This window comes from Phyllopteryx taeniolatus, chromosome 15, assembly GCF_024500385.1.
Source record: "Phyllopteryx taeniolatus isolate TA_2022b chromosome 15, UOR_Ptae_1.2, whole genome shotgun sequence".
Taxonomy (NCBI): Eukaryota; Metazoa; Chordata; class Actinopteri; order Syngnathiformes; family Syngnathidae; genus Phyllopteryx; species Phyllopteryx taeniolatus.
The window spans coordinates 21926717-21947510 of record NC_084516.1 but is presented as its reverse complement, the minus strand read 5'-3'; the positions used below and the strand labels follow the sequence as shown (position 1 = coordinate 21947510).

The 20794-nt window shown below is 42.9% G+C and overlaps 2 protein-coding genes across 4 annotated transcripts; both read left to right on the top strand.

Moving 5' to 3' along the window:
• Positions 1-2049: 2049 nt before the first annotated feature.
• naif1 (nuclear apoptosis inducing factor 1) lies at positions 2050-6534 on the top strand. Of its 2 annotated transcripts, XM_061800377.1 has the most exons (4): positions 2050-2670; positions 3875-3925; positions 4231-5113; positions 6251-6534. In XM_061800377.1, exons 1-3 carry the CDS (start codon positions 2214-2216, stop codon positions 4782-4784), a joined length of 1062 nt encoding a protein of 353 aa, XP_061656361.1. In that variant the 5' UTR covers positions 2050-2213; the 3' UTR covers positions 4785-5113; positions 6251-6534. The 2 variants fall into 2 exon arrangements, with proteins under 2 accessions (XP_061656361.1, XP_061656362.1); XM_061800378.1 differs by lacking the exons at positions 3875-3925; positions 6251-6534 and having other exon boundaries at positions 4231-5956.
• A 1886-nt stretch (positions 6535-8420) lies between these two features.
• On the top strand, positions 8421-20403 carry eeig1b (estrogen-induced osteoclastogenesis regulator 1b). Of its 2 annotated transcripts, none has more exons than XM_061800374.1 (12): positions 8421-8569; positions 8861-9159; positions 12589-12709; positions 13340-13369; positions 15053-15169; positions 15240-15286; positions 15369-15529; positions 15841-15942; positions 16088-16295; positions 16812-16933; positions 17264-17333; positions 17425-20403. In XM_061800374.1, exons 2-12 carry the CDS (start codon positions 9014-9016, stop codon positions 17468-17470), a joined length of 1170 nt encoding a protein of 389 aa, XP_061656358.1. In that variant the 5' UTR covers positions 8421-8569; positions 8861-9013; the 3' UTR covers positions 17471-20403. The 2 variants fall into 2 exon arrangements, with proteins under 2 accessions (XP_061656358.1, XP_061656359.1); XM_061800375.1 differs by lacking the exon at positions 8421-8569 and adding an exon at positions 8586-8773.
• The last annotated feature ends 391 nt before the right edge of the window (positions 20404-20794 follow it).

Sequence of the window (20794 nt, the reverse complement as noted above, 5' to 3'; positions counted from 1 at the left end):
ATCATTCATCTCATTCAATAATTGGATTGATTGGTTAAATATTGGTAAAATAAAATAAAAAATCACATTTTATTTAATATTGGTTAATTGTAATTTAAATATTTAAAACTTAGATAATTATTTTATTAAAACTTTTAGTTTATTCACTTTTTAATTTGGTTTTTCATTCATCTGAGCTATTGCAAATAAAATCAAAATGTAAAAATAAAAACTTGTTCCTTAACTGATTTATCTATAATAAATGTTTCTTGGTTTATCTAGCTATGCCAGTGACATATTGTGAGGGGCAGAACCAATAAATGCTCTTCCACTGGATGGCAGAAGTACAATTAACCTGTTGCCATTCATACAACAGAATAAGTCATGGCTTCTTGGGGGGGAAAAAAAAAATAAAAAATCATTTCAATTCCCATTTATTAGAGGAATATACTGTAACATAAGCCATCACTTTTCTACCAAGCATGGTGATTATGCTAACAGCTAATCCACGCAGGAACTGATGGCTACGGCTCAGCGGGTAAAATCAAGCTTGCAGGCTCAGCAAAACACCTTTATCGGACAAACTGACATCCAAGATTCAGTCACACAAGACCCTGAAACAGCGCCACGGGAGCTGCAGATGGAACTGATTCATCTCCATTGTGATACTATCTTAAAAGAGAAGTTCAACTCTCAAACCCCCGGAATCAGAACTGGATGAGTTTTATGCTTCATTAAGTGCAGACAAATTTGTGAAAAAATTGTGAAGTCAAAAGTGCGCATTATACATAGGTATAGGGGCAAACGGGGGGGAAAAAACACCTCCCCACTGCGCGACAACCGAGGGGAGCGGGGCACGCAGGACCCAGGAGTTCAACCCAAGAGAAATGTGAAGACCCACCACCCACTATTACTATGGTTACAAGGTCCCCAACTGTCAACCATTGCCCCTGTACAATTGTGTGTGGTGGGGTGTCATGCATTAAAATTGGGGATACTGGCAGGAGTGGGGCGAGATGGTCACTGGGTAATGATGACCTGCAACCGTTACCCAGAGAGCAGGTCGGAGTGCCGGATTACCTGGCCGAGTGTCCTCCCCAACCCAACACGGCCCTCCCCCCACTGACGGGTGTATGCTGCATGAAAAACTGGAAGACTGGCAGGGCAGAGAAGGGGAGGCGACCAGACCGGAGACCAGTACAGATGTGCCACCCCATCATGCCTCGTGCCAGCCCCTCAGGGGGACCCTGAATGAGATGTGAATGTGCCCAATGTGCGAAATATGTACAGTGTGGGTAATAAAAATGTGCTGAGTCTGTGAAGTAAGAGGCTAGACTCCTGCGGGCCCGGCCTGGCCCATCCAGCTGGCAGCCCCCCCCCACCCCACCCCACCCCACCGACCAGTACAAGGCACAGAAGGTCACTAGCCAATGCAAACAAATAGTCTTTCAAAGTCTATAGCACTGAAACCTCCTTTAGTTTCTAATCATTATATTCCTTTTAACATAGTCTACTGTGTTTTGTTCTTGAAAGTATATTAGCTTTTCTTTTTCAATTAGAATGGCCCAGATTCCTACTAAGAAAGTACGTTTGGTAGTACTTTGAGACAAGAGCATCATTATTTAAGTTTATATACTTTTTGTGACATTTTTGTTTGGTGTTGTGCTGTGAGCTTCTTCTAACGTAAAAATTGTGAAAATGTGGCCACTTGGCTCAATCAAGGTTGATTTAATGTGAGCAGTGTATATTGTAAACATACCTTATTCAATGCTATCCTAAAAAAAAGATGTACTTATATTTGGGGGTGGAAATGCATATTTTTGATTGTATTGTAAAGGTATTTTCTCATTTGTTTTCTATTTCGTTATGTGCAACGGATTTAGTTTTGTACATGCAGTTTTTTTGTCACCGAATTTATTGTAAAAGCCCAAACAAAAACGAACCACTGGTTCATGTTATTTTTTTCCCCTTTGACTTTGAATTACATAGTTTGTTTGCCTCGTTAAATAACTGGCATTTGACCGAGCCAATAATAAGGCGCCATATCGAACGAAGCCAAGCCCAACGAACCAATGAAATGACGGGAGGGCGGGATTTGTTGGTTAGCTAGCGTACGCTGGTTAGTAGGAAGAAGAAGCCGATTCTGGAAGCCATTACGTTGCGCATATCAATTCGGCAGTCTTTTTGCGTACAGTACGCACAAGTACTTCTCCAAAATAGGACTTTATGCAATCATGGTGTCGGTCGCGAAAAAGAGAAAAATGAATTTCTCGGAGAGAGAGGTTGAAATTATTGTGGAAGAAATAGAGAAACAAAAGCACACACTGGTTAACCACTTCAATGCTGGAGTCACCCACATGGCAAAGAACAACGCGTGGTCGGAGATCCTGAAAAAGGTGAACGCTGTCACGACCTGTCCCAGAGAGTTGCCCGAGGTCAAGAAGAAGTGGTCCGACATGAAGACGGAGGTCCGCAGGAAGGTGGCCCAGGCGCGGGCGGCGATAGAGGGGACGTCCGGCGACTGCGCTCCCGTCCCCGTCCTCCTCACCGCCATGCAGCAGAGGATCTGCAACCTCCTGGGAGAAGCCACCATCATCAGTTTACCTGCGGGGGACTCGGATGCTGAGATCGCTTTGCCGGTCGCAGCGAACGCCGCCCCCGCCGCCGTCGCCACCGTCACGCTCGCGGAGAGTAAGTGGGAGCCGAATAATAATCGCGATACATCCTTATATCTATATCTTTATGCACGCCTCAGCTCAGCTGATTTGTCTTTATATTGTTGGGCACCTTCCCCCCCAAAAAGGAAAATGCGCTGCGCCAGAGGATTTCATACATTGGTCGTCGGTACGTTTCTCTATTTGCAATTCCTCACCGTAAATCGTGCCCGAAGTTTTCATTCATGCATTTCAAACCCGAGTTGCTGACTTTCGCACCTTCTCGTCATTTGTCTCATTTGTTGGGGAAAAAAAAGTTCACAAGTTGTGGCTCAGCCAATGTCACTTGGAACATTTTGCGGACGTTCATAAAAAAAATAAAAAAACATTTCTAATGCCCCCTGGCCAAAGTTCGGCCGTTTGACTAATAACCGATGGGAACTTCATGATGACATGAAATGCAATAAATATCAGATGAAGAATGGAATTGAGTTGATCAGTTGCATCCAATTCATCAACGGCTCATTCTGACATGAGACTCGCTTGCCACTATCGTCCACTAGAGGGCAGGCCACATGCATGTTTCTCCCATGAAGGAAGATGCATTACATATGTTGCCATTCAAAATCCATCACCCATCCATTTTCTGGGCCGCTTCTCCTCACAAAGGTCGCGAATATAAAAAAAAAAAAAAGGGATGATAACACCTTTCTCAAACCAATCTTTACCCATTGCGCCGCTTCACGTTCAGATTTTTGCTTCGGAAATGTCCTTTCCTTTCCCATCCCAGGGCGATGACCCACAAGCGCTTGGTGAAAAAAAAGTCGTTTGAATTCTAGAAATGCTTCGGAAAGACACTTCAATGCGCCCTTTAACCCGCCTCTGGCATGGGTTGCTTCTGAGCAACCTGTACAAAAGGATGCTTGTTACCCAGCAATATTTAAAGCAACAGGCCGCAAATGAAGTTTACAGACTCTATTCTCAATCCACGCAAGGCGCGCCTATTTCGGATATTCGCCTATTCACTTTAGCAATTCCCACATCATTTGCCATTTTAATTGATCTTTTATCTTCTGTTATTTCTATTGTGTGCGTGGGTGTGTGTGTGTTACTTTTATACATGCAATAAATAAATGATTGCAATTCATTGCTTTACATTTGCATCTTGTTTTTCAACGAGTCATTGGTCTCGTGTGGTTGTTGTGTTCATTTTGTTTACTCTCTGTCTCTCTTTATTTTAGCTCTTCCAGCAGGTTCGACAACAGTTTGTGATGAAGCAAAGACACTGAATGGTAAATTATTGGTTGTTTTTTTTTTTCGACTTCCGTAATCTGTAATCTTCGTCAGCACTGTGTCACCTCGAATTACTTTTTTTCAAACGGAAGAAAATAGTTATATAGTCCAGGTTGCATTCGAATTGTTTAGTGCGCCTTGCTTCCTTTGGGAAATGCGGCATTGTGCTCATATTTTGCTGCCGTGCTACTTTGGATCGCAAAAACGACGACCTCTCACCTCACGACCTCGTGAGTCGAGCCGAGGAGAACGTGACTATGATTTTCTTTGCTCCAAAGCGGCTTTTCTGTTCTTTTTTTCCCAGCTGAAACAGCGTACCACGCTTTGGAGGACGGAGGCGTGGTGGAGTACTGCACCACAACCGTAACCGATTCAGCCCCTGCTGCGGTGGCAACCGTTGAGGCTCCGGCGGAAGTGTTGGCGTCGTCTTCAGCTTCATCGCCGCCTCCGCCTCAGGGTCATGCCAAACCCCAGGAGTTGAAGAGTCGCATTGCCCTCAACTCAGCCCGACTCCTCCAGGAGCAGAGAGTCACCAATGTCCACATCCGACAGATTGCCCAGCACCTGGAGGGTCAGAACCAGTTGCTGCAGATGATGCGTCACTCCCAGGAGGCGCAGGCGTTTGCGCAGGAGCGACAAGCCCAGGCCTTGGAAGGCACTCAGGCTGCACTGCTCGCGTTGGTGCAGATGCTCAGGCCGGCCCTGAAAGACTTGCGCAAATTCCTGCAGAGCGGGATCGAGGTCACAAACTCGAACGGCGCGGCAGCGGGAGTGACAACTGATGGGGCGTTAATAGAGGAACGGAGTCGGCCGACGTCACCCCCGCCTGCTCCCCAGCACAGAGAGGCCACACAATAGGCTCTTTCATTTGCCGGCCACGACCGCTTGCCTCCACTGCACATTTTCCTGAGGAATCCCTGCAGACTTCGACAACGCCTTGAAAAACATTTCATCAGTTGCCTTAGCAAGCTACATGTACAGGACAGGATTTTTAGCTTTGCATTAACATTTGCTGGCCACGACTTTGGATGATATTGAATTGACATTTTTTTTGAAGAATACCGCCGGTCTTGTTTTTACATGTTCGCTGGTCACAAATAAAGAATTAGGGAAAACAGGTTTGACACAAGCTAGTGTTTTGAAGAAAAGAAGACCGTCCGTTGTTGCCGATCAGGAATGTATCACGAGTAAGCCGTTCTTGCACGGTTGTTGTTTTATCAATTTGGAAGTAAATGAGAAGGAAATGGTGTCAGGAAATGTGATGTGAAGTTGTGACATAAGTGAAAACTCGTCCAAAACTGCCTTTCAAAACAGAATCACGATTGAATCAATGACTGGAATTGTTGCTCGAGTGTCCTCTTATGTACCTCACTCGGGTCACGGCTGTGCTGGAGCCTGTCCCAGCTTGGGAGGGCTGATTGCTGACAGGTGCGCGGCCAAGGAAGGTGCTGGAAAATGGCAAATGGGGTCAACTTAATGTGCTGCTATAGTCCAAACTTATACAGCTCCAGTCCCCTCCAAAAGTATTGGAACGGCAAGGTCAATTCCTTTGTTTTTGGGTTGCGGCTCCAAAGCTGAACGTGAGACAAAAACTCAGAACTCCTGCTTTTATTGAATTTTATATTTCATGGCATTTACATCGAGATGTGTTCAACAACTCAGGGGAAGCGCACCTTTTGTTTCAACCCACCCACTTTTCAAGTGAGCAAAAAGTATTGGCACATGTGAGTGATGGGTGGAAAAGCATTTCAAAAGAAGAATGCAACAGTCTGGTGAAGTCAATGTTGATGCAGTTGTTGCAAGTGAGGGTTGATGCCACCCAATGTGAAATGTTATTCACTTTGTTAATTTAAGAATATCTGTTCCAATACTTTTGCTCACTTGAAAAGTGGGTGGCTTCAAACAAAAGATGCTCTGACCTGCGTTGTTTAACACATCTAGATGTAAATACCATGAAATAAAAGCTGGAATTCTGAACTTTTTTCTTATATACATCTTTTGATCTGAAAACCAAATGTCTTCAGTATACAACTAAAACAAAGGATTTGACCTTTCCGTTCCAATACTTTTGGAGGGGACTGGAGCTGTATAAGTTTGGACTATAGCAGCACATTAAGTTGACCCCATTTGCCATTTTCCAGCACCTTCCTTGGCCGCGCACCTTTCAGCAATCAGCCCTCGTTAACAGCCCTCCATTTAAGCCGGCCAGATCCCGGAAACCCTCGCCCGAGTATTGCAGCTTCGACAGCAGTGTCACGGCTCCGCAGTCTCAAAGTAAGCCTACTCGTGTCCTTTCTGACCTCCGTGTCTCGACTTGTCCTCAGTGTTCCCGCCATGTTCCTTCCTCCCACGTCACCGCCTGCCACGCATTCCCTGCCTCAACTACCCGCCAGTTCACCTCGAGGACCATCTACATTTTCCTTTTGTCAAGAAACTGTTCATCACAACCTCTCAGCCTCCGCCTGCGCTTGGGTCCTGCCTCCCTCCGTTCGTGACGAAGAGCGCACTTCACTGCAGAGATAATGGGAATTTTAGTTGTAATTGTTGTATTCTTCAATCGACTACAATTTATTAGTCATTGCAAAAGTATTTTTTTTCTATTTTTAAATATATACTGTATATATACACATGTATAAATAACATTACTTTTTATGCATATATATGTGTATGTATATATATATATATATATGTGTATGTGTATATATATATGTATATATGTATGTATATATATATATGTGTATGTATATGTGTATGTATGTATATATATGTGTGTGTATGTATATATATATATGTGTATATATGTAGGCGGCACGGTGGCCGACTGGTTAGAGCGTCAGCCTCACAGTTCTGAGGTGCGGGGTTCAATCCCCGTCCCCGCCTGTGTGGAGTTTGCATGTTCTCCCCGTGCCTGCGTGGGTTTTCTCCGGGCACTCCGGTTTCCTCCCACATCCCAAAAACATGCATTAATTGGAGACTCTAAATTGCCCGTAGGCATGACTGTGAGTGCGAATGGTTGTTTGTTTCTATGTGCCCTGCGATTGGCTGGCAACCAGTTCAGGGTGTACCCCGCCTCCTGCCCGATGACAGCTGGGATAGGCTCCAGCACGCCCGCGACCCTAGTGAGGAGAAGCGGCTCAGAAAATGGATGGATGGATGGATGTATATATGTATGTATATATATATGTGTGTATGTATGTATATATATGTGTATGTATGTATATATATATGTATATATATGTATGTATATATGTAAATATGTATATATATGTATGTATATATGTAAATATATATATATATATGTATATATGTAAATATATATATATATATGTATATATATGTAAATATATATATGTAAATATATATATATGTATATGTGTGTATATGTAAATATATATATATGTATATATATATAAATATATATATATATGTATGTATATATGTATATATATATATGTATATATATGTATGTATATATATATATGTATGTATATATATATATATGTATATATATGTAAATATATATGTGTGTATATGTATATATATATATGTATATATATATGTATATATATATATGTATATATATATATGTATATGTATGTATATATATGTATATGTATGTATATATATGTATGTATATATGTATGTATATATATGTGTATGTATGTGTATATATATGTGTATGTATGTATATATGTGTATATATGTATATGTATGTGTATATATATATGTAAATATATATATATGTATATATATATAAATATATATATATATGTATATATATGTATGTATATATGTATGTATATATATGTATATATATGTATGTATATGTATATATATATATGTATGTATATATATATATGTATATATATGTAAATATATATGTGTATATGTATATATATATATGTATATATATATGTATATATATATGTATATGTATGTATATATATGTATATGTATGTATATATATGTATATATGTATGTATATATATATGTGTATGTATGTATATATATGTGTATGTATGTATATATATGTGTATGTATGTATATGTGTGTATATGTATATGTATGTATATATGTATATATGTATATGTATGTGTATAGCGGCACGGTGGCCAACTGGTTAGAGCGTCAGCCTCACGGTTCTGAGGACCCGGGTTCAATCCCCGGCCCCGCCTGTGTGGAGTTTGCATGTTCTCCCCGTGCTTGCGTGGGTTTTCTCCGGGCACTCCGGTTTCCTCCCACATCCCAAAAACATGCATGAATTGGAGACTATATGTATATATATGAATATGTATATATATGTGTATATATATATACATACACGTATACATATATATGTGTGTGTGCGTATATATACATATGTTGTTGTTGTTTTTTTTTCATTTATTTTAAATCAATCTGCTGCGGCGATTCTCACCTTTTTATCGCGCTCCTTTCGTTCGCGTAGCTGTACTTGGACTTTATGGACAGTCCCTAAACTCCCTGTGGTACATTCAAGAGCCTCCCTGGCCGGTAAAAGTTGAACTCTGCAACGGAGGGAAAAGGTCGTTCCGACGCATTGGGGCCGAGAGAGTCCCGCGGCCGCAGCCCGCAGTTCTCCTCAGCGGTGCCCACCTGGACAGTATCACCGACTGAGGTCGAAGGTAGGGTTTAGTCGCGCTCTTTACGAACTTGAGCCGAGTGGGGGTGTGTTTGCGCGGGGCAGCTGTTTTCGAGAATGTCAGAAACAACCGTGCCATTTATATTTTACGCCTCTTCCACAAAAGCAAACCTGCAAAACAGCCGACCGCTGGGAATTCACCCGTACCGTCCCAAATAGACGACTTGCTTCGTTTTTTTGCGGGCTCGTGAGTCAGTGCGTTGTTGGTGCCCTTCAAATCCGTACGCGAATCCTTTTCCTATGTTGCATCACAAGTGTGTTTTTTATATTCCAGGTCAGACTACCGAGATGAACACCCCAAACGCGAAGAAGGGCTTCCAACCTCCGCTGTGAAGCCAAACACAATTCTCTCTCCTCTTTTTTTGTTTTTTATTTCCTTTTTTTTTTTTTTTGTAATGCCGGCAGCGCACCCCTTTACCTGAGAACAATGTCCTTTCTGATGAAAAAGAAGAAGTTCAAGTTTCAAGTGCATTTTACATTAGAGGAGCTTACGGCGGTGCCTTTTGTCAACGGAGTTCTTTTCTGTAAGATCCGGCTGATCGATGGCGGCGACTTTGTCATTCATTCATCCAGGTAGTCCACACAACTTTACACACACTTCGCTGCGACCCGTAAACGCACCCGTCGTGACTTTGCCCTCAATTCGTGCGTCATCTACGTACGCAGCACTGCCGCTGTTATTTTTTTTGAACAAATACAAACAAACAAAAAAGCAGCTTATGATTTTTCTGCATGTGCTGCAGTTAACCTTCAGTACACTGGGGGGCGTATTTGACTCTTGCCCCCTGGGGCAGTTGGCAAAAGTTCAGATTTATCCAATTCGTTTTTTCATTGAAATAGTTACACCACTTTGACATTTGTAACAGGCTAACTTGTAATTGTGACCAACTATATTTCCACAGTAATCTTGCGTACAGTACAGTGGCTTCCACTAATATCTGCGATCGGCTCCGACTTCCATGGGATCTACTCGTGCGCCATTTACGATACGTGCACACCCAATTACGGACTTAAAACAGAATGCGGCAGATATTTGTATGCTCTGTAAATACTCAATATGTCCGACTGGTTAGCACATCTGCCTCAAGACAAAAATGAAATAAAATTGGCAGCATGTTGCATCGGAGGTGTACGCAAATGGTTGGAGCTGGCGACCAGTTCGGGGTGTACCCCACCTCTCGCCCGAAGATATCTGGGATAGGCTCCAGCCACATCACTGCTAAAACAGCTCAATCTTTTTTTTTTTTTTTCAAAATAGGGTCTTTGTTTATTTTTCTAATGGCTAGCTCATGGGTATGTTTTTTTTTTTGTGTGGCTTGCTTTTTGTTTGGCCAAATTCACTACCGATTGTCTGGTGTTTCGTAATTATACTGGCATCAAATGTCCCGGAGGTTGTATTACACCGGTTACGCAACGTGTACGCGGAGAGTGGCTTGTCGCTACCTGCCGCACAATGATGCGATTGTGAAACGATGTTGGGCAAAATGTTCCAGAACCTGTCCGACCATTCTTGTCCCTTCTATCTTTGAGCCACCACTGAGCATAAAAAACAAAAAAATAATAATAATAGACAAAGTTCCTCTGATTATGTTCAGGATGCAAAGATTGAAGGCATTGGCTCTCTCTCTCGCTTACCAGGATTAAGATACCGTGCATAACGGTAGAAGACAGAAACAGCTTCATAAAAATCACCAGTTGCGTAATTTCCATGCGTTGCTATTCAAACTCTGCAGATACAAGTGCATCAATTATCCCAACTACTCACTACAGCCATGACACTCTTAATACACTCGTAATAATGGTAAAGACATGCAAGACTCTTGACACTTTCGCAAATTCGTGCACATTCATTCATATCTCAGAAATAACAGTCACCTAATTTCGCGTGTATAATGCGCACCCATGTATGACACGCACCCCCAAAGTTGACCTCAAAAATTCTGGAAAACCCTTCTACCCATGTATAATGCATTTTTACAATTTGAACATATAATACCTTCTTTTTATTTACTTGCTCTTACAGAACTGTGAGGCAGATGTGCTAACCAGTCGCGCGCCGTGCCGCCAAATTATTCTGATTATTTTTTATTCTTTGATAGCAAATGTTTAAATGTCCAGTATCTTGCTGGTGGGCTGATTGTCCTGTTCTTTGCATTCAACATACGCACCTCGACGCTCAACATTTCGACATCCCTCTCCAAAGAACCGATACCGGCGTAGTGAGCGATCTGTCAAGCGAGCGCCAGGGTGACTCGGCACTTCATGTGTTATGTAACTAAAGTGCAGCTCGCGTGGAGATCTGGAAGTTTCTCATATATCCTCCAGCATGAGCTAGACGCGGAAAGATAACATCGGAGTTCGCCGCCGAGCTGGGACAAGCCAGCATGGGCGTGTGTGTTGTGACAAGCCTACTGGCCTTCTCAGCATTAGTTTCCTGGTAACCTCGCTGCAGTTTTGAGCATTGGGTGGGTTTGGAAAGTCTGTTTGCAGGCTGGGGAGGGAGGGAGGGACCCATTCCCTCAAGGCCTCCTTTTGCACTGGTAACTCCCAAATCGCATCAATGATGAGACTGAGTTCTCTTTGTTATTGTGCCGTTCATTTCCAGATGCACTGCTATCTTGTGACTGTGTGGGTAATAATCATCGGTGAAATTCAACCCGAACAGGTCTTTCAATAAGCTAACCCTAACTTCTGTAGTGTCCGTGGTCTTTTATTATATATCAGAGGTGTAGACTACGAGTCACATGACTTGAACTCGAGTCAGACTTGAGTCACGGGTCGCGACTCGATGACTTTGGACTCGATACGTTAAAAGACTTACAACTCGACCTGGACTTGAAGAGCAATGACTGGTGACTTCACAAGTGACAACATAATGCTAATGCTACTGCGTAATGCTCGAGGATTATTGATTTATGATTTCTTCAAAGTGTAGCAGGCCATAAACGGCCATGGGCATCTGGGCTTGCTGTCTGGTTTCGTCAGTGTACTGTTCTCAAGAATCAGTCTTGTACTGTATTACTTTTTTTATTCACTTTATTGACACACAGCACGTAGCACACAGCTAGCATGGATTCGACATGGAACTACGATCTTCTTCATGTCCTTTCTTTGCCTCTTTTCCACAAAATATTTTGACATAGAACCCCCTAGTGTTCCGACTGAGATACCACAGTTGGATCAAATTGTACCTTTATAACAAGATGACAAACTTGTGTTCCTCTTTTTACTTTTTAATTAACGCCTTATGTTTTCGATACAAAAAAATCCCAAGTTGAAATTGAAATCTATTTATATTGCGTTTGAAATTGCCTCACTAGAAATGTTTACAGACAAGAAAATGCTGTTCCCTCCGAAACTATTGGAATGGCGACGTGACTTCCTTTTTTTTGTTGTTGTTGTTGTATCCTGAAGACATTTGGGTTTCGCATCAAGCCTGTGACCCATTGACTTCAGCAGACTTTTGGAATCTTCCTTTGAAATGCTTTTCCAGGCCTTTAGTGCAGCCTCTTTCAGTTCTTGTTTGTTTCTGGGGGGTTTTCCCTTCAGTCTCCTCTTCAGGAGGTAAAATGCATGCTCTATTGGTTTAAGGTCCGGTGATTGACTTGGCCAGTCTAAGACATTTTTCTGCCTGATGAAGTCTTTGTTGTGTTGGCAGTTTTTTGAGGGTCATTGTCTTGTCGCATGATTAGTTTGGATGCATTTTTCGACAAAGGGATTGACCTTGCCGTTCCAGTACTTTTGGAGGGGACTCTATATGCACAATGTGAATTTTAATTCAAATATAAAATTCATGAATTGTATAAAAGAGGAAACGAATTGGTCGTTCATTATTAAGGGCTATGTCTCATTTTCTATAATAATATATTTTATCCTTACACTTGATTATTTCGATAGAATTGTCAATAGAATGCTCGAGTTTGAGATGTGTATCATTTCGTTGATTTTGTTCACATTGTGCTTTGTCAAGCTTTTGATCTATCTGTGTGTGTGCGTCTACAGGGAGGAGGTGCAACAGAACTGTGTTCGATGGGGGAAGAAGTTCTGCTTTGTGTGCAAAATGAGCGCTAATCCAGTCACGGGCATGTTGGAACCCCGCATCTGTAGGGTCTCCGTACGCAAGGTGAACTAGAGTTTGCAGCACACGTCTCCTCAATAGGGAGTCACTGATGGTGTAGCGGTGCACTCGCCTGGCTTTGGTGCAGGCAGCGTGGGTTCAGTTCCCAATCTCAAGTCCCTTAAATGCAACGTTCCGAGCTCCGAGCCCCCCCCTCGAAACGTTGACGTTGTTGTGACGCCGCCACGTTAAGGAGCTTCTCAAGTGTCTTCAACACGAATTTAGGATCGAGCAACATCTGCTTATATTTGACTTTCCCAACAGTGTCTTATTTCTCCCAAACGTTTCCCACATCCTCCTGCATCGCTCCTCGATGTCATCCGTGGTGGGAGGCGCTAGCTTTCTTCTGTACAACTTCAATATCATGGTCCATACAATCAAAATCAAGCTTTGTTTTCATTTGGTTTCAACAAAATTATGCACCCATAAGGTAAAACTTCTCCAAATAACTGTGCCATTGTGCATCTTTAATCACCCTTAGTATGATTTTTTTTTTTTAAATCATTACTCTCGCTCAGTTGTAATAATAATAATAATGAAAAAAAGTGCCTAACTGCTTAATGTTTACCGTACTTTCTAGCAGTTTGATTGCTAGTCCATTCATTTATTAATTGGTCTTTCATTTTATCTTTGCAGGAGCTTAAAGGAGGAAAGGCCTTTTCAAAGGTAAGAAATATAGTTACCTCGTTTGCAATAGTAACGTATAGTCGTGTGTCTTAGCCAAAGTGCCCTTTGGTGCTTCCTTTGTAAAAACATGTTTTTACAAGGTCGCCGGTGGTAAAAGTGCAGGGTTAGACGCCAACCATGTGACGCCCTTTGGGAGAGGCGTTGCAACGCAGCCAAGAAGTAATTAGTGTGATTGACAACAAATAAATAAAATAAAACATTTGCTGACAACGAGAAAAGTTCACAACTATAGCTAAGAAATAGTTGTAAAAACAGAATACAATGATTTGCTAATCATGTTCAACCTATATTTTAATTGAATACACTACAAAGGCAAGATATTGAATGTTCAAACTGATCAACTTGATTGTTTTTAGCAAATAATCATGAACTTTGAATTTTAGGGCTGCAACACGTTCCACAAAAAATGGGACAGGGTCATGTTTACCGCTGTGTTACATCACTTTTTCTTTGAACAACATTCAATAAACGTTTGGGAACTGCGGACGCTAATTGTTGAAGCTTTGGAGGTGGAATTCTTTCCCATTCTTGCTTCATGTACAGCTTCAGCCGTTCAACAGTCCGGGGTCTCCGTTGTCGCATTTTACACTTCATAATGCGCCACACATTTTCAATGGGAGACCGGTCTGGACTGCAGGCAGGCCAGTCTAGTACCCGCACTCTTTTACTACGAAGCCACGCTGTTGTAACACGTGCAGAATGCGGTTTGGCATTGTCTTGCTGAAATAAGCAGGGGCGTCCATGAAATAGACGTTGCTTGGATGGCAGCATATGTTTCTCCAAAACCAGATGTATAAGTTACCCATGCCATTGGCACTAACACAGCCCCATAGCATCACAGATGCTGGCTTTTGAACTTTGCGTCCATAACAGTCCGGATGGTTCTTTTCCTCTTTGGCCCGGAGGACACGACGTCCACAATTCCCAAAAAAATTTTAAATGTGGACTCGTCAGACCACAGAACACTTTTCCACTTTTCATCAGTCCATCTTAGATGAGCTCGGGCCCAGAGAAGCCGGCGGCGTTTCTGGGTGTTGTTGATAAATGGCTTTTGCTTTGCCTAGTAGAGTTTCAAGTTGCACTTCCGGCTGTAGCGCCGTACTGTATTTACTGACATTGGTTTTCGGAAGTGTTCCTGAGCCCATGTGGTGAAATCCTTTCCACATCGATGTCGGTTTTTGATGCAGTGCCGCCTGAGGGATCGAAGGCCACGGGCATTCCATGTCGGTTTTCAGCCTTGCCGCTTACATGCAGTGATTCCTCCAGATTCTCTGAACCTTTTGATGCCATTATGGACCGTAGATGATGAAATCCCGGAATTCCTTGCAATTGTACGTTGAGGAACATTGTCCTTAAACCGTTGGACTATTTTCTCCCGCACTTGTTCACAAAGAGGTGAACCTCGCCCCATCTTTGCTTGTGAATGACTGACTGAGCAATTGAGGGAAGCTCCTTTTCTAGCCAATCATGGCGCCCACCTGTTCCCAATGAGCCTGCTCACCTGTGGGATGCTCCAAACACGTGTTTGATGAGCATTCCTGATGATTTTTATCAGTTTGAACATGAAATATCTTGTCTTTGTAGTGTATTCAATGAAATATAGGTTGAACATGATTAAATGTTCGGTCGTTTCCTCTTATCCGCTTGTGTTCCAATGTCCAGCTGGGTTTTGCGGACCTGAACATTGCTGAATTCGCGGGCTCCGGTTCCACAGTTCGCTGCTGCATCCTGGAGGGCTATGACACAAAAAATAGCCGTCAGGACAACTCAATTCTCAAGGTAAGGCAGATTTTGGACAGCTCAGCACATTCACTGACTCTTGCATGTCTTTTTCCATCTTTTTTGACAGGTGACAATCGGGATGGCCCTTCTGTCTGGCGATCCATGCTTTAAAATGTAAGGTTGTTCCCCCCCCCCCCCCGTCCTAAATAAATCCCCTCTTGGTGACTTTCAAATTTGTGTTTGGTTTCATCAACAGGCCTCCCAGCACAGTGAAATCGGTCTGTGTCGGAGATGAGGATCCCACCCTGCAGCTGGACTGTAAGGGGGATAGCACTGATGCCAAAATACAAGCGCTCAGCACAATCGTGGAGGGGCCTCGCGCCTTTCAACCCAGACAGACATCGGCGCGTAGCTCAGGTAAAATTGAGTCGATACATGCCCCTGGCCACTCGTTTAGGAAGTCATAAGGCCTCAATATTCTTCCTTCGCTTCTGTTATCTGCTCTCATAAAGTCGCCACTCAATATGAATCCTTTTAGTAATTTCCTTTTAAATTGCGACGGCTCGTCACAGTCCAACGTACCGTAGCTTGGCGCGTCGACTTTTTTTTTTTTGTATACTTACTGAAAAAACCTGAACTATAGGACTAATATGAGTGACTGTATGGGGGTGTTGAGCTTCACATATTTTTGACTTAGTGTGATGTTCCCCCGCCTCTCAATGTATCAGGGCTGCCTGATGAGGGGGGTGATGTCTTCAACCAAGACGAGGTCTTCCACACTGGTCATTTTCGCAATTCCAGCTTTGCCAGCCAGCATAGCAAGATATCAGGTCAGATGTCTTCGCATCCTCCGCACTGGATGCTCGTACGTTTCCAAGCGCTTTTGAGCACGTGGAGTTGCAAAGTGTGGACCACCGGGGTTCCCGCCCACGTGGAGTTTAGTTGTTCAAATTCCAAGCTGGTCTCCCTCTCTAGGTTACAGCACAGGCCACTCTCGCTCTTCCAGCCTGACCGACCTCAGTCCCCATCGAAGCGTCTCGCGCAGCAGCAGCAGCCCGTCGTGCGGCCTCGCGCACCCGCGTCCCTCCACCCCGACACAGCCGCCTCGGCAAGGAACTCCCACCAAACCCGAGAGACCTCCACTACCCTCCGTCGCCGCCGTCATGTCCAATAGATCGTCCAGGTGATCACGCATGTGTAAAACTTACATGTTCGGTCACTGAATCTTCCTCCATTTCAGGAAACTATCAAAAAAAAATCACTTTATTCTGCGATGGAACAAATCGTCATTGGCAATCGAGTTGAACCTGAGCCGGCCTCAGAAGCGCAAATCAAACTCGTAGCGCTTCGGATCGATCGCTACTCGAGGAGTAGCGCTCGATTTGAAAATGCTGGCGAATACAAAATCACTCCCCCGTCTCGTGATATTGATTAGTTGCCGTTCATTTGGTTACAATATGAAATAAACGAAAGCGAAACAATCGGTTAATTCATAAACGGTGACTGGAAAACAATTCTTTAGTATGAAACATCCTGTACGATGATGGATCGAGCTCTAAACATTGTTTTGTATTTTTCACCCGGAAAATAACTGAAGTCCAAAGTTTCACAACGTTGGAACTTACCACCGTAAAGTCGTGTCAAATCGGGTGTTTCATGTTCATCGGAAATGTTTGGGATCTTTGTTTGTGTCGTGCAGAAGGAAGAACGACACGATGGAGACGCAGCATCGCTGCGTGGACGACACCCGCATTGATGCCGACGACATTGTGGAAAAGATTGTTCAGAGTCAGAATTTTTCAGACGGCAGCAACAACGAAGGTTGGGGCAACTGCTCTTTTGGCAATTCAAGGTTGCTGCAATTGGGCCTTGGGATAATTGATGGTTTTTTTTTTTTTTTGGGTGTTACGTCCCGAGATGATGTGTACTTTTGACTATTTTTGTAGCATGTTTCCCTCCCGCATCCCCAAAAAAAACACGCACGGTAGCTTGATTGAAGACTCGAAATTGCCCGTAGGTGCGAACGTGAGCGCGATTGCTCGTTTTGTTTGTTTCGATAACGCCACTGCGGTCAGATGGCCGGGAAAGATAGACTGTGGATGAATGCATCTCAGCTTTGTCTTAACTTGTCCTTACAACCCTTTTCTCCAGACAGCAACTTGCAGTTGTTTGTCAGCAAAGATGGGACCACCGCCCTCGGTGGGGCGCAGCTCGGCAACAGGTAAACCGTCGCGTGTTTCTTCTCCCCCGTTTTTGTCTCACCAGAATGTCCCACATTCTGATGCCCGTGTGCTCTTGATTCTTCTTCGCAGAGTAACACCTGGCGTTTTTGAAGCCGTGGTCATTGGGACGCATTGACCCACGTGCCACCCTCTCTCTGCCTCGGGATTCTTGGGCATGCGATTGTATGTGAACGCGTGTACAAGCGCAGTGTGTCCAAAATCTGCTCGCAGTGCACGCCACTTTTAGATAAGACTACTGTGATACATATAGGCGCCGGCGGTGTAGCGGTGCCGTCTGGCAGATGGCACGGGTTCAATTCAACGTCATGTTTTTTTACATTCATATGATTTCTATGTGCAGAAATGTCTTTCTGACAAACAAAAATGAACAAATCGGTAAAAGGAACCGATCGATCAATGGAATCCCATGGAAGGAAACGAAAAGGAGGTGTTGAATCAGGCAAGCAAGATGAAGTCGTTTTAGTACGATGGCACAAACGAGTCTTAATGAGCATACAACTGGTCCCCCGAAATGTTTAATTCTGTTCTATATTGTGGTATGAAATGTGAGCCGAGTGTTTACCTGCTGCTGAGAGGATTGCCAGAAACCTCTTAAAAGATATTACACGTAAATGTTTGTTTGTTTGTTTGCTTGCTTGTTTTTTGGATTTCATTCAAATGTCTTTTTTTATGGCAGGCCATATGTAACACTGTACTGTATGCGAACGTTCTTTCAACTTTTGTTTGATTTCTTTTAGTCCACTCGATCATCCCGTTCGATTTGCTCAAATTATAATTCTGAATTTCATTGTGACTGTCAAATGTTTTTTGTTTTTTTTCTTTCTTTTGAAACAAAAAACGGAAAGTCACCAAATGGTTAGCAATGATACTACTGTTTGGGTTCATGAGGACATTTCGCGTGAAGTATAAGGACGTTTTTTTCGGCTCCAGGGCTTCCCTTATAATTTAATAGTGTCATTTAATTTGGAACCTCTGAAATAATTACACATAAATGTCGGTGACTGTTTTCATTTCTCCATATTCCTTTTTAGACAGCAGTGTAAACGGTGTCGGTATGAGATAACATGATGTACATTTTTGCACTGAATGTTCGAAATAAACGTTCAATCAATTATGGAACATCAGAGCCAAACTGATGACAAAAACATTCACGAATACATTTATGAGACGAGACTTGTACATTTTTGTTGTATACATTTTAGGGAGAAAAGAATTAAGAAAACAAGTTGCAAAGACAAGTGAAAGTAGCAAATGCAGCAACAGAATCTCTTCTTGTGTGCATAGAACTAAGGTCACAGTTTTGTTTTACAACCCCAATGAAGTTGGGACGTTGTGTTAAACGTAAATAAAAAAAGAATACAATGATTTTCAAATCATGTTCAACCTAGATGTAATTGAATACACTACAAGACAAGATAATTCATGTTCAAACTGATCAACTTGATTGTTTGTAGCAAATAATCATGAACTTTGAATTTTACGGCTGCAACACGTTCCAAAAAAGCTGGGACAGGGTCGTGTGTTACATCACCTTTTCTTTGAACAACATTCAAAAACCGTTTGGGGAACGGAGGACGCTAATTGTTGAAGCTTTGTAGGTGGAATTCTTTCCCATTCTTGCTTGATGTGCAGCTTCAGCTGTTCAACAGTCTGGGGTCTCCGTTGTCGTATTTTACGCTTCATAATGTGCCACATGTTTTCAATGGGAGTCAGGTCTGGACTGCAGGCAGGCCAGTCTAGTACCCGCACTCTTTTACCAGGAAGCCACGCTGTTGTAACACGTGCAGAATGTGGTTTGGCATTCTCTTGCTGAAATAGGCAGGGGCGTCCATGAAATAGACGTTGCTTGGATGGCAGCATATGTTTCTCCAAAACCAGTCTGTACCTTTCAGCGTTAATGGTGGCTTCACAGATGTGTAAGTTACCCATGCCATTGGCACTAACACAGTCCCATACCATCACAGATGCTGGCTTTTGAACTTTGCGTCCATAACAGTCTGGATGGTTCTTTTCCGCTTTGTCCCGGAGGACACGACGTCCACAATTTCCAAAAACAATTTGAAATGTGGACTCGTCGGACCACAGAACACTTTTCCACTTTGCATCAGTCCATCTTAGAAGAGCTCTGGCCCAGAGAAGCCGGCGGCATTTCTGGGTGTTGTTGATAAATAGCTACTATGCAAAGCATTGCATAGTAGAGTTTCAAGTTGCACTTCCGGATGTAGCGCCGAACTGTATTTACTGACATTGCTTTTCTGAAGTGTGGCGATATCCTTTACGCGTTGATGTCGGTTTTTGATGCGGTGCCGCCTGAGGGATCGAAGGTCACGGGCATTCAATATTGGTTTCTCAGTTTGAACATGAAATATCTTGTCTTTGTAGTGTATTCAATGAAATATAGGTCGAACATGATTTGCAAATCATTGTATTCTGTTTTTCTTTATGTTTAACACAACGTCCCAACTTCATTGGAATTGGGCTTGTATTTTATTATCATTTCTCGTCTGTTTTTTTTTTCCCTCAAGAGCAGCCTGTATAGTGTAAAGTTTAACTTGACAAGACTATCTTCATTGCTCACCCAACTTGCGGACGTTCCAAGATAAGGACGCATTTTTCATCACTACGATCCTTTCAGAACTGACTAACTTGAATTTTCATTGCACTTTTCGTCTCACGACAGTTTGCTCCGAGTGATTGTGGTTGAAGTTGCGCGCATGGTACGCCAAAATCCACGTGCCAATAACTTCACTCTGTGGTGTTGTTTTTGACCAGCAGGCTGGTGTACTGTTTATGTTTGTACGCAAACTGAAAGATACTGTAAGCTGAAATGAAAAGTCAAATAATAGTACCAATATTTACGCTATTTCGTTTTTGGGTTGGATTGCCTTCTTCAACCTGTTCTGATGTTTATGTTTCTATCCTGTCATATAATTTGCTTTTTTCACAACGTAATGATTTTCTGCACCTTGTGATTTAAAATGTTGGGAGGTCAAATAAAAAATGGGAGTTAAATGAAAATATTTGTGCCTAAATAAAAATTCAATGGAACGCTTCTGTCTTTTAACATATATGCCTTTCACGGCACGACTGGTTACAGCGTCTGCCTCGCAGTTCTGAGGACCGGGGTTCAATCCCCGGGCCCCGCCTGTGTGGAGTTTGCATGTTCTCCCCGTGCCTGCGTGGGTTTCCCCCGGGTACTCCGGTTTCCTCCCACATCCCAAAAAGACGCATGGTAGGTTGATTGGAAACTCTAAATTGCCCGTAGGTGTGAATGTGAGCGCGAATGATAGTTTGTTTCTATGTGCCCTGTGATTGGCTGGTGACCGGTTCAGGGTGTACCCCGCCTCTCGCCCGAAGATAGCTGGGATAGGCACCAGCCGCCCGCGACCCTAGTGAGGATAAGCGATACGGAATATGGATGGATGGATCGATATATGCC